Consider the following 20,441-nt stretch of genomic DNA (forward strand, 5'->3'; position numbering starts at 1 on the left):
GACTGAATAACACAAACTGCACTGGAGTAAAAAGTCAACCAGTATCAGCTGAAAGTAGATCAGATAGTCTTGTTTCTGCAATGACTGTTTGACCTTTTGTTATTTCAGCGATGCAGCATGTGTTCATCCTCTTGATTACAGATGTCAACCACTGATGACATGTAGAAACAGTTCATCTATTTTTCTACCCAGTCTTCGTTCTGACAAAGCCTCCTGTCACATCATAAACCACAAATACTGAAGTGCCCTTCGTATTTACCCTTGACTATACCACAAACCAGAATCTGCTTAACTCTTTACTGTGCTACACAGGAACAATGATAGTGGGACTTAGACATAACCACCACGATTGCTTAAGCTATTCTTTTATCATTTTTGTAAAGCGGCCTCTATAAACAGAAAACATTTATATAGGTCTTCTAGGCTGACTGAAACCTTCATTTAGATAAGCCTTAAACAACAAATGTGCTTGCAAGCTCAAAGTGTAAAATGCATATATGTCTTCTCATTATTTTCCACAAAGTAATCAGTTTCTCATTAAACTCCCCCCCCATGCTAATACTTTACACAATATTAATATCTATGCAAATACCTTTAATTCCCATCAGCCTGCAGTTGCAGATTATCACAAATGCAGATGTTTTGTGTATTGTAAGGACCTGTTGTGTGAAAACGGCGATCTGTAGAATATAGTATATATGGTAGGAAAGCAACCAGAACCAGGTGAACACAGTGTTCCAGGTCAGAGCTAAAGCCTCCACAGCGCTGCACACAGAGAGCAGCATGAGTCACCGGAACAGAGAGATTGCTAGCTTGCAGAATTCATTAAGACAAATGTAATGGATTTCCTCTGGAAGGAATAAAAAAACCTTGGCAGCTGCAGAACAGCACCCCAGTGAATCCTCAAGTAGGTTTCCATACACCTTTGGAATGGCAGCATTTTGCAACCCTGCAGATGATATATGTTTGGTCTGACTGTAAATGAATTAGCTTAAGTCCTTCAGCATGCTGGCCTGTTTTACCTCGGTACTGGTATTCCCTCTGCAGCACTAAACTATTACACTATATACAGTCCATGATATTATACAGGGAAATTATTTGACATCATAGAAGGCTGCCACGTGATACTAGCGACCAGAAAGCGAGCTACATTATAAATTACAGGCACTCCTGAAAACTGTCCAGCCCTAAAAGACTGCAGACTGTACATAATGCATTACCACAAAGTGCTTTTTAACCCAACACAAGCGGCGTATAGCGCGTTGCTGTCCTACTGTGCCTTGCTGCCATCATGTGGGTGCTAGGAGTAATGTTTTCATAAGCATTATCTTCTATCGCGATTAAGAGTTACGGTAACACGGGGACTTGGCTGTCATTGTTCTGTAAGCAGTTTATTTCACACAAAATAAAGGCAGTTGCAGTAACATGAAGACTGCAGCATCCTATTGATTAAGCAAATGGACAGTATTTTGGCGCAAAGGTAAATCGATGTAAAGTGCTATCTAGCTAAATTAGCACAACAGTAGTCACGGGTGAACAAACGTTCGAACACCGTCTAGTTTTAGATAAGGTCCTGCGCTTATAGTCAATAACCCGACACAAAACGACCCAGAAACAGCAGCTGTACTCAGCAAATCACGATTTTAAACGCGACTGCAAAATAAAGACTGATCCCAAATCAGTCTAAACGGCACCGGATGTCGGCAAAGTAAGACAAGTGGCGTTTTCGTGAGTGACTTGTTCCAGGAAGTGCTCTCCGCCGAGTAGAGCATTTCTGAAGGGCTGCCATTTTACCGAGTTTACGGTAAGAAAACTTGCTTCGTTTCGCTGTGTATATTGCTGGCTGCTACACTGCGTGCAGCGTGTCGTACTACGATGTTGTGTTACCAAAGAAACACACATTAGTTACATACGAAGTGCTAATTTTTTTCTAGCTAACCTAGCTTGTTTGCCACAGTGCATGTGACGCTGCTGTTAGCATTTGCTGTCAGTGAGTGGCATCGAGACAAAACCACAAACGTGTTACATTTAAACCACTTTAAGTAATTATATGTACGTTTTTCTGACATCGGGGTCATTTTAAGGAACTCGCTGAGCATTTACTGCCCTCTAGTTAATTATTAACTGCCATTTCCCTATTATTGTGTTCATCTCATTTCCTAATAGACTAAATGTCACTTTAACTGCTGTAAAGTTAGCCTCTTCTAACGATGGCTCATGCTAATGTAGATTTAAGTCGGTATAGTCTTTTCATAGCACATACACAAATGTCAGTGCTGAGTAACAAACCCAGCCAATTACAGCTCATGTTTTTCTCAGGTGCCCGAGTGAATGATGGGGAGCAAAGCGGTCCAGCTTACCTCAGGCTCGCATCATGAGCACATTCTGGCTTCTCTGCATGACCTGAGGCTGCAAGGTCAGCTGAGTGACGTCACCGTGCAGGTGGACTATGAGGGAGATGTGGGGGAGTTTCATGCCCACCAGGTGATGCTTGCTGCATCCAGTGGCTACTTCAAGAAAATTCTGCTGTCTCCGGACGCATCTCGTGATAAACTGTCTCTCTCAAATATGCACTCGGAGGATTTCTCTGCATTTCTGGAATTTGTGTACACCGGTAAAGTTGAAGTTGCCAGAGACAGGATAGGTAATGTTCAAGCAGCGGCAGAGTTTTTGGACTGTGATGATCTGCTGAAGGTTTGCGGTGAAGCCATAAGCACAGAAATAATACAAAAGCCCACAAAGAAAAGCTCAAAAGTTGTGGCTCCAGATGATGTGCATGGTGCTCAAAAAGAAGAAAAGGCAAACAGGAAGAGGCATTGTAGAAGCTTGCTGGTTAAGCGGCAGCTGTCTCCACATAGGCAGAAGACAGTGACAGAAGTCACTTCAAAAAGATTCAAGGCAAAGAAAACAGTGAAAGATGAAAAAAGGCGGGGAAGAAAGACACAGGTGAAACTGTCTGGCAGTAAGGTGCAACAGAGAGGCGTTTGTACTAAAATAGTGCCTTTAAACATCAAAAATCAAACTATTGATAAAGATGGAGAGGAGGATGAGAGCAGGACTGAAGATAAATCTGAGCCAGAGAAAGAAAAAGCCAAAGAAGACGAGTGTTTACTGGGAGACCCTGCCTCTGATGGGGATGACTGGGAATGTGAGGACGATGCGCAGAGTAAGGATTCTGGAGACCCGTTGTTTTTACCACCCGGAGAGGAGCAGGAGGAGGAGGATGAGGAGGAACAATCCAAGCAGACTTTAAAACAATCATCCAAGGCCCAGTTCCAGTGCAACAAGTGCCAGCGGACTTTCCACTATGAGAAGAGCTACTTAAAGCATATCAGGTAACATGATAATAATGCTTTAGCTCTAATATAGCTGGAATTATGTACTGCAACGTACAGTATGTGCATTATATCATAATGTACATGGTATATATTTTTAAATAATGCTGCAACTTGTTGGTGTCTTGGTGAGTACGTACCATGGCGTGAAAGCAGATGTGGTTTATCGCTGTGAGACCTGCTCGCAGACCTTTGCAAACCGCAGCAATCTGAAGATCCACGAAAAGCACGTTCACAGTAACGAGAGGCTCTTTGTCTGCGAATCCTGCAACAAGACCTTTAAGCGAAAGAAGGACGTCGTCCGCCATCAAAGACAGGTGAGGACTGGTAGAATTTCTAACAGCCATATTAATGTTATTTTAATAATAAAAAGTATTAAATGTGTAATAATCCAATTTCTGTGAGAGTCACATTTTTTTATGTGGCGTTTCTGTCGCGGCTGCTTAGGTGCATGAACGCAATCTGAGACACATCTGTCCCGAATGCGGGAAATCACTCAGCTCCAAAACTGCCCTGTTGTTGCACGAGAGGACGCACACAGGCACAAAACCCTTTGAGTGTACTGACTGCAGGGCCAGATTTACCCAGAACTCTGCCCTCAAGATGCACCGCAGGTACAGAGATGGTTAAATAAAGCCTCGGGGTAGGGGTGGGCCTGCAAAAGCAAGAAATTGACCAAAAGCTTTTAATCGTGGGAGAATATTAAGGGTGTCATTTGAGTTATTCTCTTTATAGTGAATCCTTTGATATTAGCATCCCGCTACTTAATCATGAAATGCATCACCAACAGTATGCTAAATTAATAGCTCAGACCAGGCATCTTTATATATAGACTACTTTCACCAGAAACAGCTGGAATATCAGGCTGAAGGTGCTGCCATCAATTGGAGATCAGGCACGAGAGCCTCCTTTGTTTACTTTACCGTCAAAGAACAACTGGACTGTTTTTTTAATGGCAGTTCTGTGTGTTTGGTGCATCCTACATGTTTATGTAGTGTATGTGTAAGTAGATGATGAGGTTTTAACCTGTGTGTTTACACATGTGTAGGACTCACACAGGAGAGAAGCCATTTGCATGCGATGAGTGTGATGCGCGGTTCACTCAGAAGCACATGCTGGCCTACCATAAGAGATCGCACACAGGTAAAACCATAATTGAACATTAATAACTAATCAGATTTGAGCATTGTCATCAAGAGCATGTTTCATCTTGTCATTTCTTTGCGTTTCTGTGCTTTGGTCATTTTTGGCATTATGGACCTGAATGAAAAGAAAAAGAAAGTTTTCACATGACTTTATGCAGCATGTTAAAAACGAAATACACCCCATAATTGAGTCGCTTGTAAACCATCTTTAGCGGCAATAACTTGAAGGAATTGAGCTCTGCGTGACTTTATCTGTCTTTCATTGTGTTGTGGAGGAATTTTGGCCCTCTCTTCTTTGCAGTGTTGTTTCAGTTCATTGAAATTTGCTGGCATTTATTTATGCACAGCTCTCGTACACTCCTACCACAGCATTTGCGTCAGGTTGAGGTCTGGACTTGATTCTTTTAATTTAAAGTCATTCTGTTGGAGATTTGCTGCTGTGCCTGGGATCGTTATCCTGTCCTGCATGACCCACTTTCAGCCAGCTGTTATCTGTCAGACAGATGGCCTCACATTTGACTCTAGAATACTTTGGCATACAGAGGAGGTCAACTCAATGACTGCAAGTTGTCAAGGTCCTGTGACTGCAAAACATCACTCCTCCACCATCGTGCTGGAAAGTCAGTATTGTTTGTTTGTTTTTTTGCCAAATGTGCCACTGTGCATTATGGCCAAATATCTCAATTTGTCACCTGGTCTGTCCAAAGGAAATTGTCCCAAAAGTCTCGTGGTTTGGTAAGATCCAACTTTCCAAACCTAAGTTGTGCTGTCCTGTTCTTTTTTTTTCCCGTAATGCCCAATAAACTTTAAAATTTAACATGCTACCCGAGCACTGTAGAGTCCTGGGTTTTTTGCATTGCATCTGAGCATTTCACGATTTGAGTTTGAGTTCAGTTTGTTTGCACATCCAGACCAGCAAACTACTAGGGGTGGGGGAAAAAATCGATACTGTGTAGTATGGTGATATTTTGTTTGCTAATAATGTATCGATACAGGGACAGCAGAAATCGATATTTTGTTACAAAAAAGGTTTTTGTGCTCTGACTTCAGAGCATGTTGATCCTTTTTCTGAGCAAGAATCCTGACATTCCTTCACTGTCCAAATGTGTTTAACTTTTTTTTGGCAGCAATAAACATGAGTTTACTTATTTTAATTTAAGACATGTTTTATTTTAATTAAGTTTAAAACTTTTTTATTTGATGTAAAATTATATTTGTTTTAATTTACTTTCAAATTCTTCAGTTGCTGAAGGGGCTGCATAGTTTTCATAAACTGCATAGTTCAGAATAGCTATAATTGTACCAGATGGTTGCGTTCAGTTAAGTTGGACTAGACTGTAATACAAACTGTTCAGTTTGTCAACAATAAAACTGAAATGAGAGAAAGACTGAGTGCGAGACTTTGATATTAGATAAAATGAATATTGATAAAGTTTACCTTTATGTACAGAATCTGAATATCGCAAAATATTTTAAAAAATTGCAATAATATCGTATCGTGCGTTAAGTATTGTGATAATATCGTATCGTGGGATGTATGGTGATTCCCACCTCTACAAACTACCAAAACATCTGCTTTTATAGAGGTGCTCACGCTTGCGGATGATCAACGAATTAAGTACATTTGATTAGCAGCACCTGGCATTAGCATTAATGGCTGTTTTCTGATTCATGAAGTGTTAGGTTTTTAAAAAATACCCTCATTAAAACATCTTAAAACAGCTAATCACCTGAGGATGCTTCGTGGGGATGTGTTACAGTTTTTATCCTTTGCGCTTATAGTTTCTCCCTTAAAGCTCATTGGAGATTATTTTTTTGGTCTATCTCCACAAACAGTATTTCTTAAAGAAAAAGTCCTGAAGTGTGAGCACACTAAAAACCAAACGATCTACACATACAAGACCATAACTTTTTGTTCTCACGTGTTAGGAGAGAAGCCATTCATGTGCGAAGCCTGTGGGAAAAGCTTTGCATCTAAAGAATACCTGAGACACCACTCAAACATCCACACAGGCTCCAGACCATATAAGTGTGAAACTTGCGGTAGAGGCTTCGCTCAGAGGAACTCTCTCCACCAGCATTTAAAAATACATACAGGTAAAATGTAGATGTCGTTTTCATTTAATAGTTATATTACATTGAATTTATAGGTGATTTTTCATTAATCTCTTCCTCACTATTTTTTGATATTTTCTTGTTTCTTTGGTGGTTGTCAGGCGAGCGTCCGTACAGCTGTAAAGACTGTGACAAACAGTTCACTCAGCTCAACGCACTGCAGAGGCATCAGCGTATTCACACAGGAGAGAAGCCCTACATGTGCGGCCTCTGCAAACGCACATTTACAGACAAGTCCACCCTACGCAGGCACACTACGGTGAGCAATACTTCTTAGAAAAAGTCGTTTCACCTACACGGGTACAGAGTTTGTTTAACTTGTATTGTGGCAGGAGCTGAAGTTCCCGTATTTAGAAAAAAAGACACATAAGCTGATGATTTTTGGATTTTTTTGTACAGTGATTGTAGATCTTAAAAAACAGGAAAAAAAAAGAAACCTGCACTGACTGCTGCAGAAATAACATCGGATTCTTTGACCTTCAGATTCATGACTCAGATGCTCCGTGGAAGACCTACCTGGTGGTGCTGGAGGGAAACGTGGAGGAAAAGAAGCCCAGATCTCCCACGAAGATAAAGACAGAAGAAGCAGGACCAGGAGAGCATAAGAGCACGCCCAGGAAAAGTGCTACAACTGCTGCTGGCGATGCTCCTGATGCTGCTGTTAAAACCCACACCGACTCCATTGTGATTCCATCTGAGCCAGTCAGTGTTCCTGCTGAGTGGCTGACCAGTCACGGAGCCATCGCTCTGGTCAGCCACAGCACTATCGGCGGGATCACCGTTATCCACACGGATGTCACACCAGGGACTCAGATCCAGCCCATCGTAGCCACTGACAATACAGGGACCAGTGTCATTTCTTTAGATGGGTCAGCCATCCCTGTTCCCTTCCCTTTACCAGTGTCCATGGCTCACTCTGTCTCCTTGTCCTCTGAAGCGCCCTCTACTTCTCTGTCTGTACCCACTCTCTCAGTTCCTGTTTCTGAGGGGTTTTTAGCATCAGTCTCACAGATTCCAGGAGTTTCGACATCATCTGTGCTGGAAGCTGCAGCTTCGCAAACTATTTTGGCTCCAGTTTCAGACTCTAAAGCCGCTTTAGATACTGAACCTCCAGACCCTAACATTCAGACTGTGGTTATTGGTGAGAATGATTGTGGGCGAAAACAGCCAGTATCCAAAGTGAAGAACAAGAAAGGACTAAACTGAGACCTCAAAATAAGATGTGTGTAGGGGGTGAATGTAAATAGTTTATTTTACTGGCTTTACTGACAGTTTCAGCTGTCTCAAATCAAATTATGCTACCTTATGTGTATTCTTTGGGTTTTTCACGATTATAATTACCTGAGTTCTGGTGTTTTAGGAATAGCGTTAGCACTTTTTGTTTGGTATTTCAACATCACACTGTTACAGAGGTGAAGCTAAAGTTTAATCTGACACAAATCCCAGTGAATACAAATGAACTGAAGATTTTAATCAATTACACATGTTCAAAAACATGTTTTAGAATATTTTACAACACTTTTGTATTAATTACAGAGAAACGCTCTGCATATAAAATACTGCAGCTGTGAAACAGCAGCAATGAACTTTTGATCATTTAATCTGTGAACAAAATTGCTTAAATCCTTCAAAATCCTGGCACTTGTCTCTGTTTGAAATTGTCCCTCAGCCTCCTAGTACGCACAGCTAAGGCATCAATTTCAAAAATATGTCACCTTCTTGTTATCGCATTCACAAAATTTTCAGAAAACTTAACCTCTGACCTTGAGGTCACTGAAAATAAAACCAGTCTGAGATTTTATTAGATACACTTTTGTGTTATTTTGAAAATCCTACGTTGCCTTGATCTCGAGTTATCGCATTCACAAAGTTCGGTGTCCACTTGCCTGCCTGACGACATCAGCCTTTTACAACAGAGGGGTAAAAAACTATTTAACAGAAAACCTTGGATAAGAAAAACTACAGTTTAAGCTTTTTTTAAATAGAAAACAAAATGCTATCATTTACATGTAAAACTTTGTCATGATGACACGCATGACAGATGAGGCCACAGTACAAATAGTATTAAAGCTAAGCTAACCTGCTTGAGGTAACACCAAAGGCAACAACAGTATGGGATATAATGCCTTTATTAATTTCCATTTGCACAAGCATACTGATCAAATCCACAGCCCACTGTTATCCCACCTGGGAGCAGCTGGGTACACGGGGCAACTGACCCTTTAGTAAACACTTTGGTCTGGCTAACAATAGTGAAAGTACACAACACTGAACTATACACAATGACATGCTTAGCGACTGGCCATTTGCAAGGTTTACAGTGCAGTAGTAAACCTTCAATGATACGTTTACAGCACATTATGAGTGACTAATGATGCTCATCAGCACAGGATTACAGCCCTGGGTATAAGAAGTAAGGAGATCTGTGTCAGTGCTTTTCATTCAACAGTACAAACTCTAAATCGCAGCTTCAAACATTCAAAGTATCATTAAGTTGACAAATCCTAACATAATCATAAACAGCAGTAATAAAATTACCTATAAATGTATAACAGTCTACACTTAGTGCATATCATTACCCTCCCTGTGGTGATAAAATGGAAGCTAAATAAGAGTTTGTGGATGTAATAAATTAATTTTGTTTTAAGATCTTTCTGTTTCCATCTCAACAACACAAGCTAAGATAATGGTACATTCTTTAAATTCATACAAAGCATGAGAAATATTACATAATCTGTTTAAATATACAATAAACTAGATTTAAAAAAAGAGAGAAAGAAGCTGCATCTGACTAGTAAACAATAACTGTACAAAACATGCAATATTTCTTATCAGTACTAACTTCAAAACAGTATACACTGCTCTGAAATCCCCCAGGACAGATTTCAAGAGAAAAATGTATGCAGCAATCCTCTAGACAGAGGTGAGGGCGAGAGGATTTACATTCTGACCAGATTCAGACACGCTGAAACAAAGACAGTGCTCTGAAAGAACAGCAAGTGAGCAGTGAAATATTGAAAAATCATCAGTGGACACTCGTCTCCGGACGCTATACACAGTGAGGGGAGTGTAAGGGTGTGTGTTGGTTTGTGTGTTTGAAAGCATGCGTGATAAACTTTCCCTCCGTGCTGCGTTTCTACTCCGGGGTGTCTTTCATTTCAGATCCCCTTCATCGCCCTGGATGGTCTTTTTGATGCGCAGCAGGAGGGTTGTGTGCCACTGGTCCAGACGTGAGATTGAGTCAAACTCCTTTACCTGCATCAGGCAGACAAGGGCACACACAATTAGGCCTGCCACAAACTATTATTTTGATAGTCGACTAGTCACCGATTATTTTTGCGATTAGTTGACTAATCAGATCATGCATCCACTGGACGTAAAACGTACAGCTTATTGCACCAGCATGCATCTGCTCTTATATAACTATCATTAGCTTACAGCTTTAAGTGTTTAAGGTATGTGCTAACTAAAAATAAAGACAAGATTATAGTTTATTAAATTTTAGTGAAATTTGCAGATTGTTTCGGTGAAGTTTAATAAACCCCTTGCTATCTAAAATATAACAGGACACCGGAGTATATTCTCGAGCATCTCACACTTCTGATAATCATTTGCCTGCTTGATGTTTATTCAGCTGTGTAAAAACTATAACTTTAATCTCAGCCAAACCGATTTACTCAGGAACAAATAAAATACAAAAAAAATTCCAAACAATAACATTTTTATCTATTTTATAAGTTATCTAAGTGACTTATATATGTTTAACCTGAGTAGCGAAAGACAGCGGTGGGTTTGACAAGGATTTGCCGGGAGTCCGGTGTTCTCACGGGCTCTAGTGAGCCTAGCCCCGGCTAGCTATCGAGCTAATGGGTAACAGAAGTCTCCGAAAACGTCGGAGCGCTTTTGAAAATATGTGGTGTCTTGATGAACTGAGCAGATATTTGAGGTTTACACAGTAACATTCTCGCCTGAAAATATGTTAAACGTTTATTTTGTGACCCAGAAAGAACAATAAGAGAAATATTAAAACTAACTACCTGCCGCCATTGTTGGAAACTGAGCTGGGCTGCGCTATGAATTCCGGGACAGAGCTACTTCTTCTTCGGGGTTTAACGGCAGCTGGCATCCTTGTACATGCAGTGCTGCCATCTTCTGTCTCAGTCCGTTATTACACTCTTAAATCCTACTACTTATTCCTGCGTCTTTTGTGATCTTACAAAGCTTCAAACGACGCGTCGACTATTAAATCAGTCGTCGACGATTTTGATAGCTTTGCATCACCAGCATTCTATCAAAAGTGGTTCATTTTCACAAACACAATCCTTTTTAGATGGTCCTTTATGTAAAAGGCTGTACTCCAAAAATAACCATGGTGCCTACCTATTGGTTTGTGGATGCCTGTTTTGAAGCCTTGACTGACCATATTTGTACAACTACAGGAGCGCCAGGTTATCATTTAACTTTAACAAGCTTAGAGTTAAATAGTTAATTCAGTTCAATTCAATTTAATTTATTTATATAGCACCAAAACACAACAACTGTCGCCTCAAGGCGCTTTATATTCTAAGGTAAAGACTAGGGATGGACCGATCCAATATTACGCGTCCGATACTGACCTAAATTACTGGATCAGCTATCAGAGAGAAATAAAAAATGTAATCCGATCCATTAACTATCACAAAAGCACCTCACAAAACTTGCGACATGGCGTAACCCAGCTCATGACCTTAGCACGTCAGAGCTGTATGCGTCATTTGGAGCATTTGGAGCCTCGCTACCAAACCGGCATTTCATCTCCAAGTAAACTATCCCACAGAAGTAAAGCAAGTGTGTAAGTTCATCTCTAAATGTTTTAAAGCATTCCCACGTTAAGCTTAACAACCGATATATGGAGCGACTGCCTCTTCTTCTCCCCCCCTCCCTCTCCTGTTGCTACTTCAATCATGAAACTGATCAATGATTAGCCGATCGGCTTTTCTGTCGCGAATCCGTCACTCTTGTTTATCGCCCACTTTGCTCCAGAAAAAGGAAACCAGCGGATAAACAACAGCAGCACGTTTAAGCTTGATAAGCTGTTGTTAGAATGTATTTAATATTACTTTCTACACCAGGATCCTTTTCTACGTAGCTGACAGCTGGTAACTGTGCAGGGGCGGGTCTAGCAAAGTTTAGCCGGGGGGGGGGCAGGTAGGGCATTAACAGGGAAAATTCTGTTGAGGAAAAATGTTGAATCTTTTTAATTATTGTAGAAAAATAATTGATTTCTGTGCATTTGTTTTACACATACATTAAATTAAAGTTGATTACATTGATTAAGCATCATGAGGCGGGGGGTGGGGGTGGTTCCCCATATTTTTTTGTTGGCAATCCCATTAGTTAAGTTGTTTAATATTTCCGCAAAGTACTCTTTAAAATACCAGAATAGAGACGATGGTGCAGGTTTAAGTTTATTAGACTGATCAGCATTGCTGAACTATGAAATATTTTGGGTGCAGTGTATTTTTTGCATTAAGGTATAATAAAATAGCTTTAGTGTTTTATTTTTTTAAACTTGAGTATGAACAAAATGCAGCAAAATATATAAAAAAAAAACAGTTTTATTGATTCTAAAATACACTATATCGGATTCATATCGGTATCGGCAGATATCCAAATTTATGATATCGTATCGGACATTAAAAAGTTGCATCATTCCATCTCTAGTAAAGACCCTACAATAAAACAGAAACCCCCAACAACCAAATTGACCCCACTTGAGCAAGCACTTGGCGACAGCGGGAAGGAAAAACTCCCTTTAAACAGGAAGAAGTTAGCAAACTATAACCACAGAATGTATGGATATGCTACACAAACACATACATGCTAAGTAGTGCTTAGTAACTAACTACTAGGATATCACTTACATAAACTGCACAACAAACTGTACATTGGTCAGACAGCTGCGTGGTTGAAAAGTCAGCTCAGTGAGTTGAAGCCTGAAGACTTATGGCCTAGTTGGAACCGAGGTCACATGAAGCGAAGCAGCCCTTATAATTAAGCCTTAATATTAATTTACAGGGAAGGTTAAAAAAGATTCCTCTGTACAGTTGTAAAAAGCATTAAAATTAACCCAGGGACCAAAACAATTTTTATACCAGGCTGTAATTATGGTTATTCCTCCAGTACAGTCATGCGTTTTAATATGGGAGTCCGTGGGGACCGACTCATTTTTGGAACCAACCTCAAGTGTCTATTTCAGGATTGGCTTAATTTTTCAGCCCCAAAGGTTTACACTTGGTTTATTCAAACTTCTGGCATGAGGACGCTTTTCGCTCTGTGACTGAGTTAATTTTAAACGGTCTTTTATGAGTTTAGCTGTTATGATTACCAGGCTGCACTATACACTACACTTTGCAACACATTCACATACAAAGTCCATGGAGAATTGCCGAGTTCCAGCCTTCAGCTTCCTTGAATAAAAATGTAACTAAACTACAAGTTGAAACAGTTGCAAGCTGACGCCTACACTCTCCAAACACTTTATTAAAAAAGAAGAAGAAGAGAGTTTTCAGTGTATACAAGACTTACTGCCTCTGTGAAAGCATCGCTGTTCTGCTCCTCGTGAGCCTCAAGGAGTTTCTGTTAAAACAAAGAGATGTAGGTCACTCATAGAAACTGAATAGATTAAAGGAAGAAAGTAAGCCGCCATCCAGCTACCTTCAACAACTTGCATTCTCTGGAGTCGGAAAAAGCTGGGAACATCTCCTCATACTTCTCAACAGCGATCTGCAAAGAGGCAAAGTTAAAATTCTTCCAGAATTCATCATCCCAGATCCTGAGAGTCACTCACGAAGGCGTAAACTCACCTTAGCGTTGAGCTCGTCAACGATGAAGTGACAAAGAGAAGCTTTGAAGAAATACTCCTTGGCGCTGTATTTCAGCAGCGGGTTGTCCATCGTGTTGGCTCCAACCTAGATATAAATCCATATCATTCAACATTTATCAGAAATGTCAAAACTGAGTTAGGAGCCTCATGCACAAATACAAAGCAGAGCACTGTAGACACACCTGCTCGTAGATCTCGATAGCCTTCTGGTACTGCTCCAACTGAGCGCAGTAAGCTCCCACTTTCAGCAGACACTTGTTGGCGGAACTAAGGACAGTGTGTAAACAGTACACAGTGAATCTAATGCAACCTGTATAACCATGAGGGCTGTTTGAAACCAGTGTTGCACAGTTCTCAAAAAGTGCTATGCTAAGGCTACGTCCACACGCACCCGGGTATTTTTGAAAACGCAGATTTTTCTATGCGTTTGCACCTTTCGTCCACACGTAAACGGTGTTTTTGGCCACTGAAAACGGAGATTTTTAAAAACTCCGGCCAGGGTGGATATTTTTGAAAACTCCGTTTTTGCATTTACTGTGGGCTAGAAAAACGGAGAAAACGCAGCGTCAAAGGTGTGCGCATTTATTTGACGTCACACTGTGCGCCACGTTATTGTTTCGGTGAAATGAATTTCTACAATACTGTTACTGTTAATTGTACTCTCTGCAGTGTTTAAATGCTTACATATACACACACAGTTACTGTCCCTCCACACATATGACTCGGTTCTGCTTCTATGCCCCAGCTTTGTTTACTTTTTCCCACCGAGACTTCTGATTGGCCAACATTTCTACACGGATAGGAATATAGCGCCACCTGCTGCTTTGGCATGTTTCTAGCAGCGTTTTCCTTCATTTCTGCCTTTAAGTGTGGACAGGATTATTTTTTAAAACGAAAATGGAAAATCTCCGTTTTCAAAAATACCCGTGTACGTGTGGACATAGCCTAAATTAGCTTCGAATGCTGATTTATTAATAACGAGTGCGTCCATGAAGTGAAGCCAATGCCACAGTTTTGTGCAGTTCAGCCCACCTGGATAAGATTTGTTATTGGTTAGAGATTATTTAACAGCTGCTGATATTTTTAAACTAATACTGTTCCTGCTTTAATGACTATCCTCTTTCTACTTGTGTAATGGATTGGACTATTGAACAAAGACTTCAGTAAACAGCTATGTGAGTAATCAATGCTTAACGCCAGTAAGCCACAACATTACCAGACCGATGGAGGTGAATAACACTTGATCTTGTTTTGCTTGAATGTTCATGCAAAAAACAAGTATCTTAACAATCTTACTGCACCAGCTGGCAATGTCAGCTAAAGGGGAAGAAAAAAACTGCAGTTCCTCTAGTTCTCTATTTTATTAGTATGTTGCTTTGCACTTATCAGAAGATATCTGTCTGTGTGTTGCACCTGCACAATGTTTAAAAGCTTGCTGGGACTAGCTGGTAACTTAGCACACCACCCTTTTTGTCCATAAAACTAACATAGCAGCGGCAAAAATGTAACAAACCCATAACCGATGGTCGAAGTCTCACAGCTATGTCCATTTTCTTATATAGAGTCGATGCTGCAATACCTTCTGCAGCAACCAACATCCCTTTAGTGGCTCACGATAAAACAACCGACCCATCTTCTAAACCAGCGGTGTGACACATGAAGCCCACGAGCCTGAATTGGTCTTGCAAAGACTCAAAAACTGGACATCTTTGGAAAATGTGAAGGAGGGCATAGATTTTCAACTTTTATCTGTACTTTCATGAATTTTACAGTGTTTCCTAATAATAAAGACCTCCCCCATACCCATTCATACTACAGTAATAAAGTAACAGATAAGCAATTAAAAGACAAAACGTTACCTTTTTTATAAGTTGAAAGAAAAGAAAAACACAAATAAATAAAATATAGCTTTTTCTATTATTTTATACATTCATTTCTCACAATTGAAGCTCAAAGAGTCATGCTGACTGATTTCTTTCAATTACTACAGACACACTTCCTTATTGTGAAGAAAACCTGGGACATATTAGAGAGATTGCACTTCTTTTTCTTGCATTAAGATATTTCAAGGATTAAATGTGCAGTTAATGTACATAAGATGTAAGATGAGTTTGAAATCCCTGTTCTAAACTCAGCTAGTTCTCAATCTAAGAAGGATTTAACCCTCAACCTGTCAGCATCCCAGCACCAGACACTAGAGAACATCTCCAGAAGCCTGTGTCCATGCCCTGATGGGTTAGAGCTGTGCTGAAGTTGTGAGGTTACTTATTTAATATTGGGCTGGTGGTTTAATGTTGTGGCCGACTATTGTAGACCTTTACAGCTTCAATGAGGGTGCACACATATCTCTGAAACCTGAAATTACTTTTTGCTTTAATTTCTGAACTCAGAGCTGAAAAACAAACAAAAACAAAACAAAAAAAACAACGGACAAAATCCAATATTTTACACTAGTAAAGGGAACAGTACCTGTTCGACTCTTCTCCTTTGTAGTAGTCTGCTGCTTGTTCATAATGTGCAATCGCCTTTACAGAAGACAAAGCAACAAAAAGCCCTTATATTTATATTTTCAATGTCCCTTGAAGAAAATTTGCACCATAATTAGTTTTAACAGTAGTTGGTAGTATAATCTGATTACATGACACCATTACCTTTTCAATATCAACTAGTTCAGACTCGTATATCTCTGCAATACTGATGTGATGTTTGGCTGCGATGGTAAATCTTCCCTGAAGGACAAAGAAAGGGGGAAAAAAATCATTACACACTGGATCTATCCAGACAGATGCCTCTCAAGTCAATGAAAGGTTCCACTCTGAGTGCTGAGAGGGGAGGTTAAGTAGCAGCCTGTGGGGCTCCATCTACAAGACATTTAAAAATCAACCTCTTTAAAGGAACATGAAGAAAAACAACAAGAAAAAGGCAAATTGGAGAACAACATTCAATAAACACAACATGGGCAGTGGATATGTTGATACTGGCAGAGGTAGTCTGCTACAGCACAGATGTGTATGAGGGCCTTCGGTTATCCAGGTGATGGGACTTCTAGTACATTCTTGGAAAAAATAAAATTACAAGTCACAATCAGACACTATAAAAATCTTACCATGTCTGTGTATATATCGATGGCAGCATTTAAACACTTGATTGCCTCTTTTAGCAGCATTAAGGGAAGAGGAGGGAACAGTTAGACATCATGTAAGCTTTCTCACACTTTCTCTTGCACAGCATCGTGTTGCACATCGGTATACACGGGATGTTCTTTCAGCGGGGTGAAATGGTGTGAGTCATACAATTATCTAACACGCTTTTCATAAAAGACATTTCTTACCTCTTACTTATAAAGGTAAAATATAAAAATACTGGTAAACACACCTGTGGTATCAGTTTTAAAATCCTATGTAACCTTGTTCTCGGGTTATCACATTCACAAGATTTTCAGAAAACTTGATCTCTGAACTTGACCTCGAGCTCAAGGTCACCGGGATTCAAACTCGTCCAGGGTTTTTAGGAGATGCAGCTATGGTATGAATTTGAAGCTCAAGGTGACGACAGTACCCCACATCAACAAAGAGAGTGACATCAGTCACAGGTAAATAGCATGCAGCTCAAAGAAACAATCTTACACAACACGGTGAACAAGCTGCTTAACATGCCAACATCAAAGTCACAGCAGGCTGACAGTGAAACCTATGGAAGCTTTTGTTTCCACTACTGGCAGAAGAAATTGCAGGCTATTTTCTCAAACCTTTGAGTTAGTAAGATTAAATTTCAAGTTAGCTCTGCCAATCAAGAAGCTCAGTGAATGACACCTTTTCCTTGTTACCTGGAAACAGATGGCAGATGGTACAGACACATGCACACGCAAAATTGGACAGTGATAGCATCATTGAGCTACCAGTGTACATCAAACATGAACATATTGCAGTTGTGCTGAAAACAATGCCAGGCGATTCAGCTAGCAACACAAAAACTTCATTTGGCTTTCATGTAGCACCTTCACAGAGCTTCCTAAATGACAGCGCCAACTTAAATATTTAAGTTATTTTCTCAAAAATTTGACTTATAACTCAAACGTTTGTGATACGTAACCTGAAATGATTTATTTTTTTGTGGAACGAAGCTTCCATAGAAACCTTGTAGCCTAAAGCTCAGTCTAATGCATGATCAATAATCCATTCAAGAAAAAGATGATTTTGCTCATGTGAATGCAGCATTCTCAGTGAGAGAAATATTTCATCACCCACTGAAAAAGCCATTGGGATGAGTGATTACTGAAAACGCTGCATCCAGATTAAGAGAATCTGCTTTCTGTGCTCCACAATCAACACTTCATTCATTTATACAGTTGGAATATAAAGTGTATTACATGTGATTAGCAGCCTGGTCTTACCATTAGGGTCAGACTTCTTGTAAGCATTTCCAGCATCGATGAAACTGGTGGCACAGTCGTGTTTGTTCTGCAGCTGCATATGGAGACGTGCAGCCTTGCAAAATGCATTTCCAGCACCTGGAGACGAGGGAGATGCCAAACTGTTACACACACACACACATACTGCACACTTTGGATTTAGCTGACACTCTTAATTATGTGCATAACTTGAACCCAATTTAAGTGTGGCACTTTCACAAACTTTGCAGTTACAGCGCCCAAAAAAAATAAAGAAATAAAAACTTGTTCAAGAGAGCAGCAAAAGTGAGTGGAAAATTTTAAGGTGTGGAAGTCATAAGAAATAATCAGTTCATCGCACCGCTCCAGTTCTTGGCCATCTTGAACATGTTGGCTGCTCTGCAGTACATCTCACATGCCTCTTCCACTTTGTGATGTCCCCTAAAAAATATATTCATATGAGGAGAAAAACAAGAACACAGTTTGGAATTTAGTGCAAATGTTCATTGCATTTAGTTTATGAAGAGGACGATCATGCCGAGCTATATGTAAAGACACATTATTGTTAGATTTTCCACTAAGATGCAATGATTGGCTTGGCTAAATAAATCTTCTACACAGGCACTATAGAGCTCAATTCCTTTTGACAGCCAGCAGACCCCTGGGAGCTCCCTGTAGTCGTAATCATACTCTGGCCATTCAATCATGGCAGACGATTACATCATCGCCTGGGCGGCAACAGAATTAGCAATATGAAGCCTGGCAATGGTTATCCTGGATAAGAACTGCAGAGTAGTAACATCTGGGGCTCATCTGTGCAGAGGTTCAGAGAAAAACACCCCCCCCTGAGTCACATGGGGCTATCGTCGAAGGCTTTTTGCATTAAGAGTCTAAACAAACAATATTTTTATTCATTATCGGATAGAATATACACACGTTTGCAAGATTTAAATAAGGTAATGCTGATCTCTTCTGGGGTCACTGACAGTGGCAAAAGATTTGGATAGAGCTTCTGTAATGACGACCATTGGGAAAGCAAGAAGCATGAATACAGGTACAGATATAAAACAGGAACGTTTATTTGGTTAGAACTGGTCAGATAAACCAGAGGGTGTCAGTTAGGAGCTTCCTAATCAAAATACACTTCTTCCAAGCATCCTCCATAGTTTATGTATAGCATGAATCTAATGACAGCATCTGCCATTGCTATAGTTATGGGGATTAACGAGGGTGTTGGTCACAGCTGAAGGCAACCATTAACTGTAGTTAATGCAATAAATTCACTCCTCTGGGGATTACATCAGGATTAGATGATGTGCTGCTGCTGCTGATTTAACTCTGATTACGTTGTTTTCTATTTTTTTTTTAAGTCCTTTTTATTTTGGGGGGTATTTCATTAAGAAACATGATCCAGGACTTGCCATTAAACTGATTTAATAGAAATAAACAGTTCAATGACATTAATGAATTTACCAGTATACTGTATGTGTAAGCTGACATAACAGGCAGTATTAAACAAAGGAAAGACTTACAGCTATAGTAAATAAATTAGATATTTCAAGCTTGCTAAAACAGTCTGCTGCGTAGTCTCAAGGCCAGCGCTAAGTCTAGCAGGAGGTCGTGATCTGCTGGCTTGTTTACAAACCTAAAAACAGCTAAGTTAGCTAACTGCCTCGCAGGGACGATTGGGCTGCATGTCATCTTCCTCTACGTTAACAATCAGCTAAACTTCTATAACATTTAGCCTGTTCACATACGGACACCTCAGCTAGCTAACTGAAAGCAAGTGTGAATGGAAACAGGCTCCGTGCCAACTTTGCCGCTGACACTAAACGCTTGCTAGCTGTTGTTCTTTGGTGCAGTGCTGTCTTACCCTCCAAACATCCCTCCCAAAAAAGAACCAGACGACTTGACTTTTTTGTCAGCGTCGGCCATAAGCTGAATAGCTTCCTTCTCTTTCCCAGAGTTGTCCATTTCTTGTCTGTAGTTGGGGGAGGAAAAACAAGCTAACAGTTAAGCAAAAAACACCCGCAGAGGATTCAAGTGTGTACAGTAAGGATTACAGTCGATGGGGTTTATTTAGCGTAGGCGTGCACAGCTAGTGGCTTAGGTGAGTGCCGTGGCATCACGGGAGTTGGAGTGCTTTACGCCGCAAACTCAGCAAGAGCCGAGGCAAAAAAGAACTACAACTCCCAGCCAGATATGAGCAAATTTTCTTATGTCCGTGTTACGTAATAGCTTGTACCAAATTACAAAATAAATGTTGAATATTCGGCTTATTTTTTCTTATTTCTTTTTTCTGCAGCATTTAATTATTTTTAAAACATATAGTTTAATAATAAATAAAATATTTTTGTCTGAATTTAGAAACACAACAATTAGTGTCCTTTGTGTTTTTGTACAGCAGAGGGCGCCAAAGCAGTGCAACTGACTAATTATACTATAAACATTTTGACTTTCCTAATTATTCATTTTGCTAAATGAAGCGCAAACAACTTTTTGTTGCTGTTGTTATTTTGACAAAAACTTCAAATTGCTTACATTATACTGTGCGTGTGCGGTTATGTCCTTTTTTTTAAACTAAATTAAAC

The 20,441-nt window shown here is 40.0% G+C and overlaps 2 protein-coding genes and 1 long non-coding RNA gene across 4 annotated transcripts; 1 reads left to right on the plus strand and 2 right to left on the minus strand.

Annotated features, from left to right (window-relative positions):
* Positions 1-1,356: 1,356 nt before the first annotated feature.
* gzf1 (GDNF-inducible zinc finger protein 1) lies at positions 1,357-7,888 on the plus strand. Of its 2 annotated transcripts, none has more exons than XM_085133530.1 (8): positions 1,357-1,804; positions 2,320-3,335; positions 3,469-3,652; positions 3,783-3,949; positions 4,384-4,478; positions 6,410-6,577; positions 6,697-6,854; positions 7,079-7,888. In XM_085133530.1, the coding sequence occupies exons 2-8, from the start codon at positions 2,332-2,334 to the stop codon at positions 7,799-7,801; spliced, it is 2,499 nt and encodes an 832-aa protein (XP_084989656.1). In that variant the 5' UTR covers positions 1,357-1,804; positions 2,320-2,331; the 3' UTR covers positions 7,802-7,888. The 2 variants fall into 2 exon arrangements, with proteins under 2 accessions (XP_084989656.1, XP_084989657.1); XM_085133531.1 differs by having other exon boundaries at positions 1,372-1,480.
* An 820-nt stretch (positions 7,889-8,708) lies between these two features.
* On the minus strand, positions 8,709-19,957 carry napbb (N-ethylmaleimide-sensitive factor attachment protein, beta b). The gene is made up of 11 exons (XM_085133533.1): positions 19,724-19,957; positions 18,212-18,291; positions 17,854-17,970; positions 16,567-16,613; positions 16,112-16,189; positions 15,930-15,985; positions 13,643-13,727; positions 13,441-13,545; positions 13,292-13,360; positions 13,163-13,213; positions 8,709-9,850 (listed from the first exon to the last, which is right to left on the minus strand). Exons 1-11 carry the CDS (start codon positions 19,822-19,824, stop codon positions 9,749-9,751), a joined length of 891 nt encoding a protein of 296 aa, XP_084989659.1. The 5' UTR covers positions 19,825-19,957; the 3' UTR covers positions 8,709-9,748.
* LOC146501341 (uncharacterized) lies at positions 10,246-13,156 on the minus strand. Its single transcript, XR_014869505.1, has 2 exons — positions 11,629-13,156; positions 10,246-11,521 (listed from the first exon to the last, which is right to left on the minus strand). It is a non-coding gene; the product is annotated as an uncharacterized LOC146501341 (long non-coding RNA).
* Positions 19,958-20,441: the final 484 nt, after the last annotated feature.

Source organism: Neolamprologus multifasciatus, chromosome 15 (assembly GCF_963576455.1).
Source record: "Neolamprologus multifasciatus chromosome 15, fNeoMul1.2, whole genome shotgun sequence".
In the NCBI taxonomy this organism is placed as follows: domain Eukaryota; kingdom Metazoa; phylum Chordata; class Actinopteri; order Cichliformes; family Cichlidae; genus Neolamprologus; species Neolamprologus multifasciatus.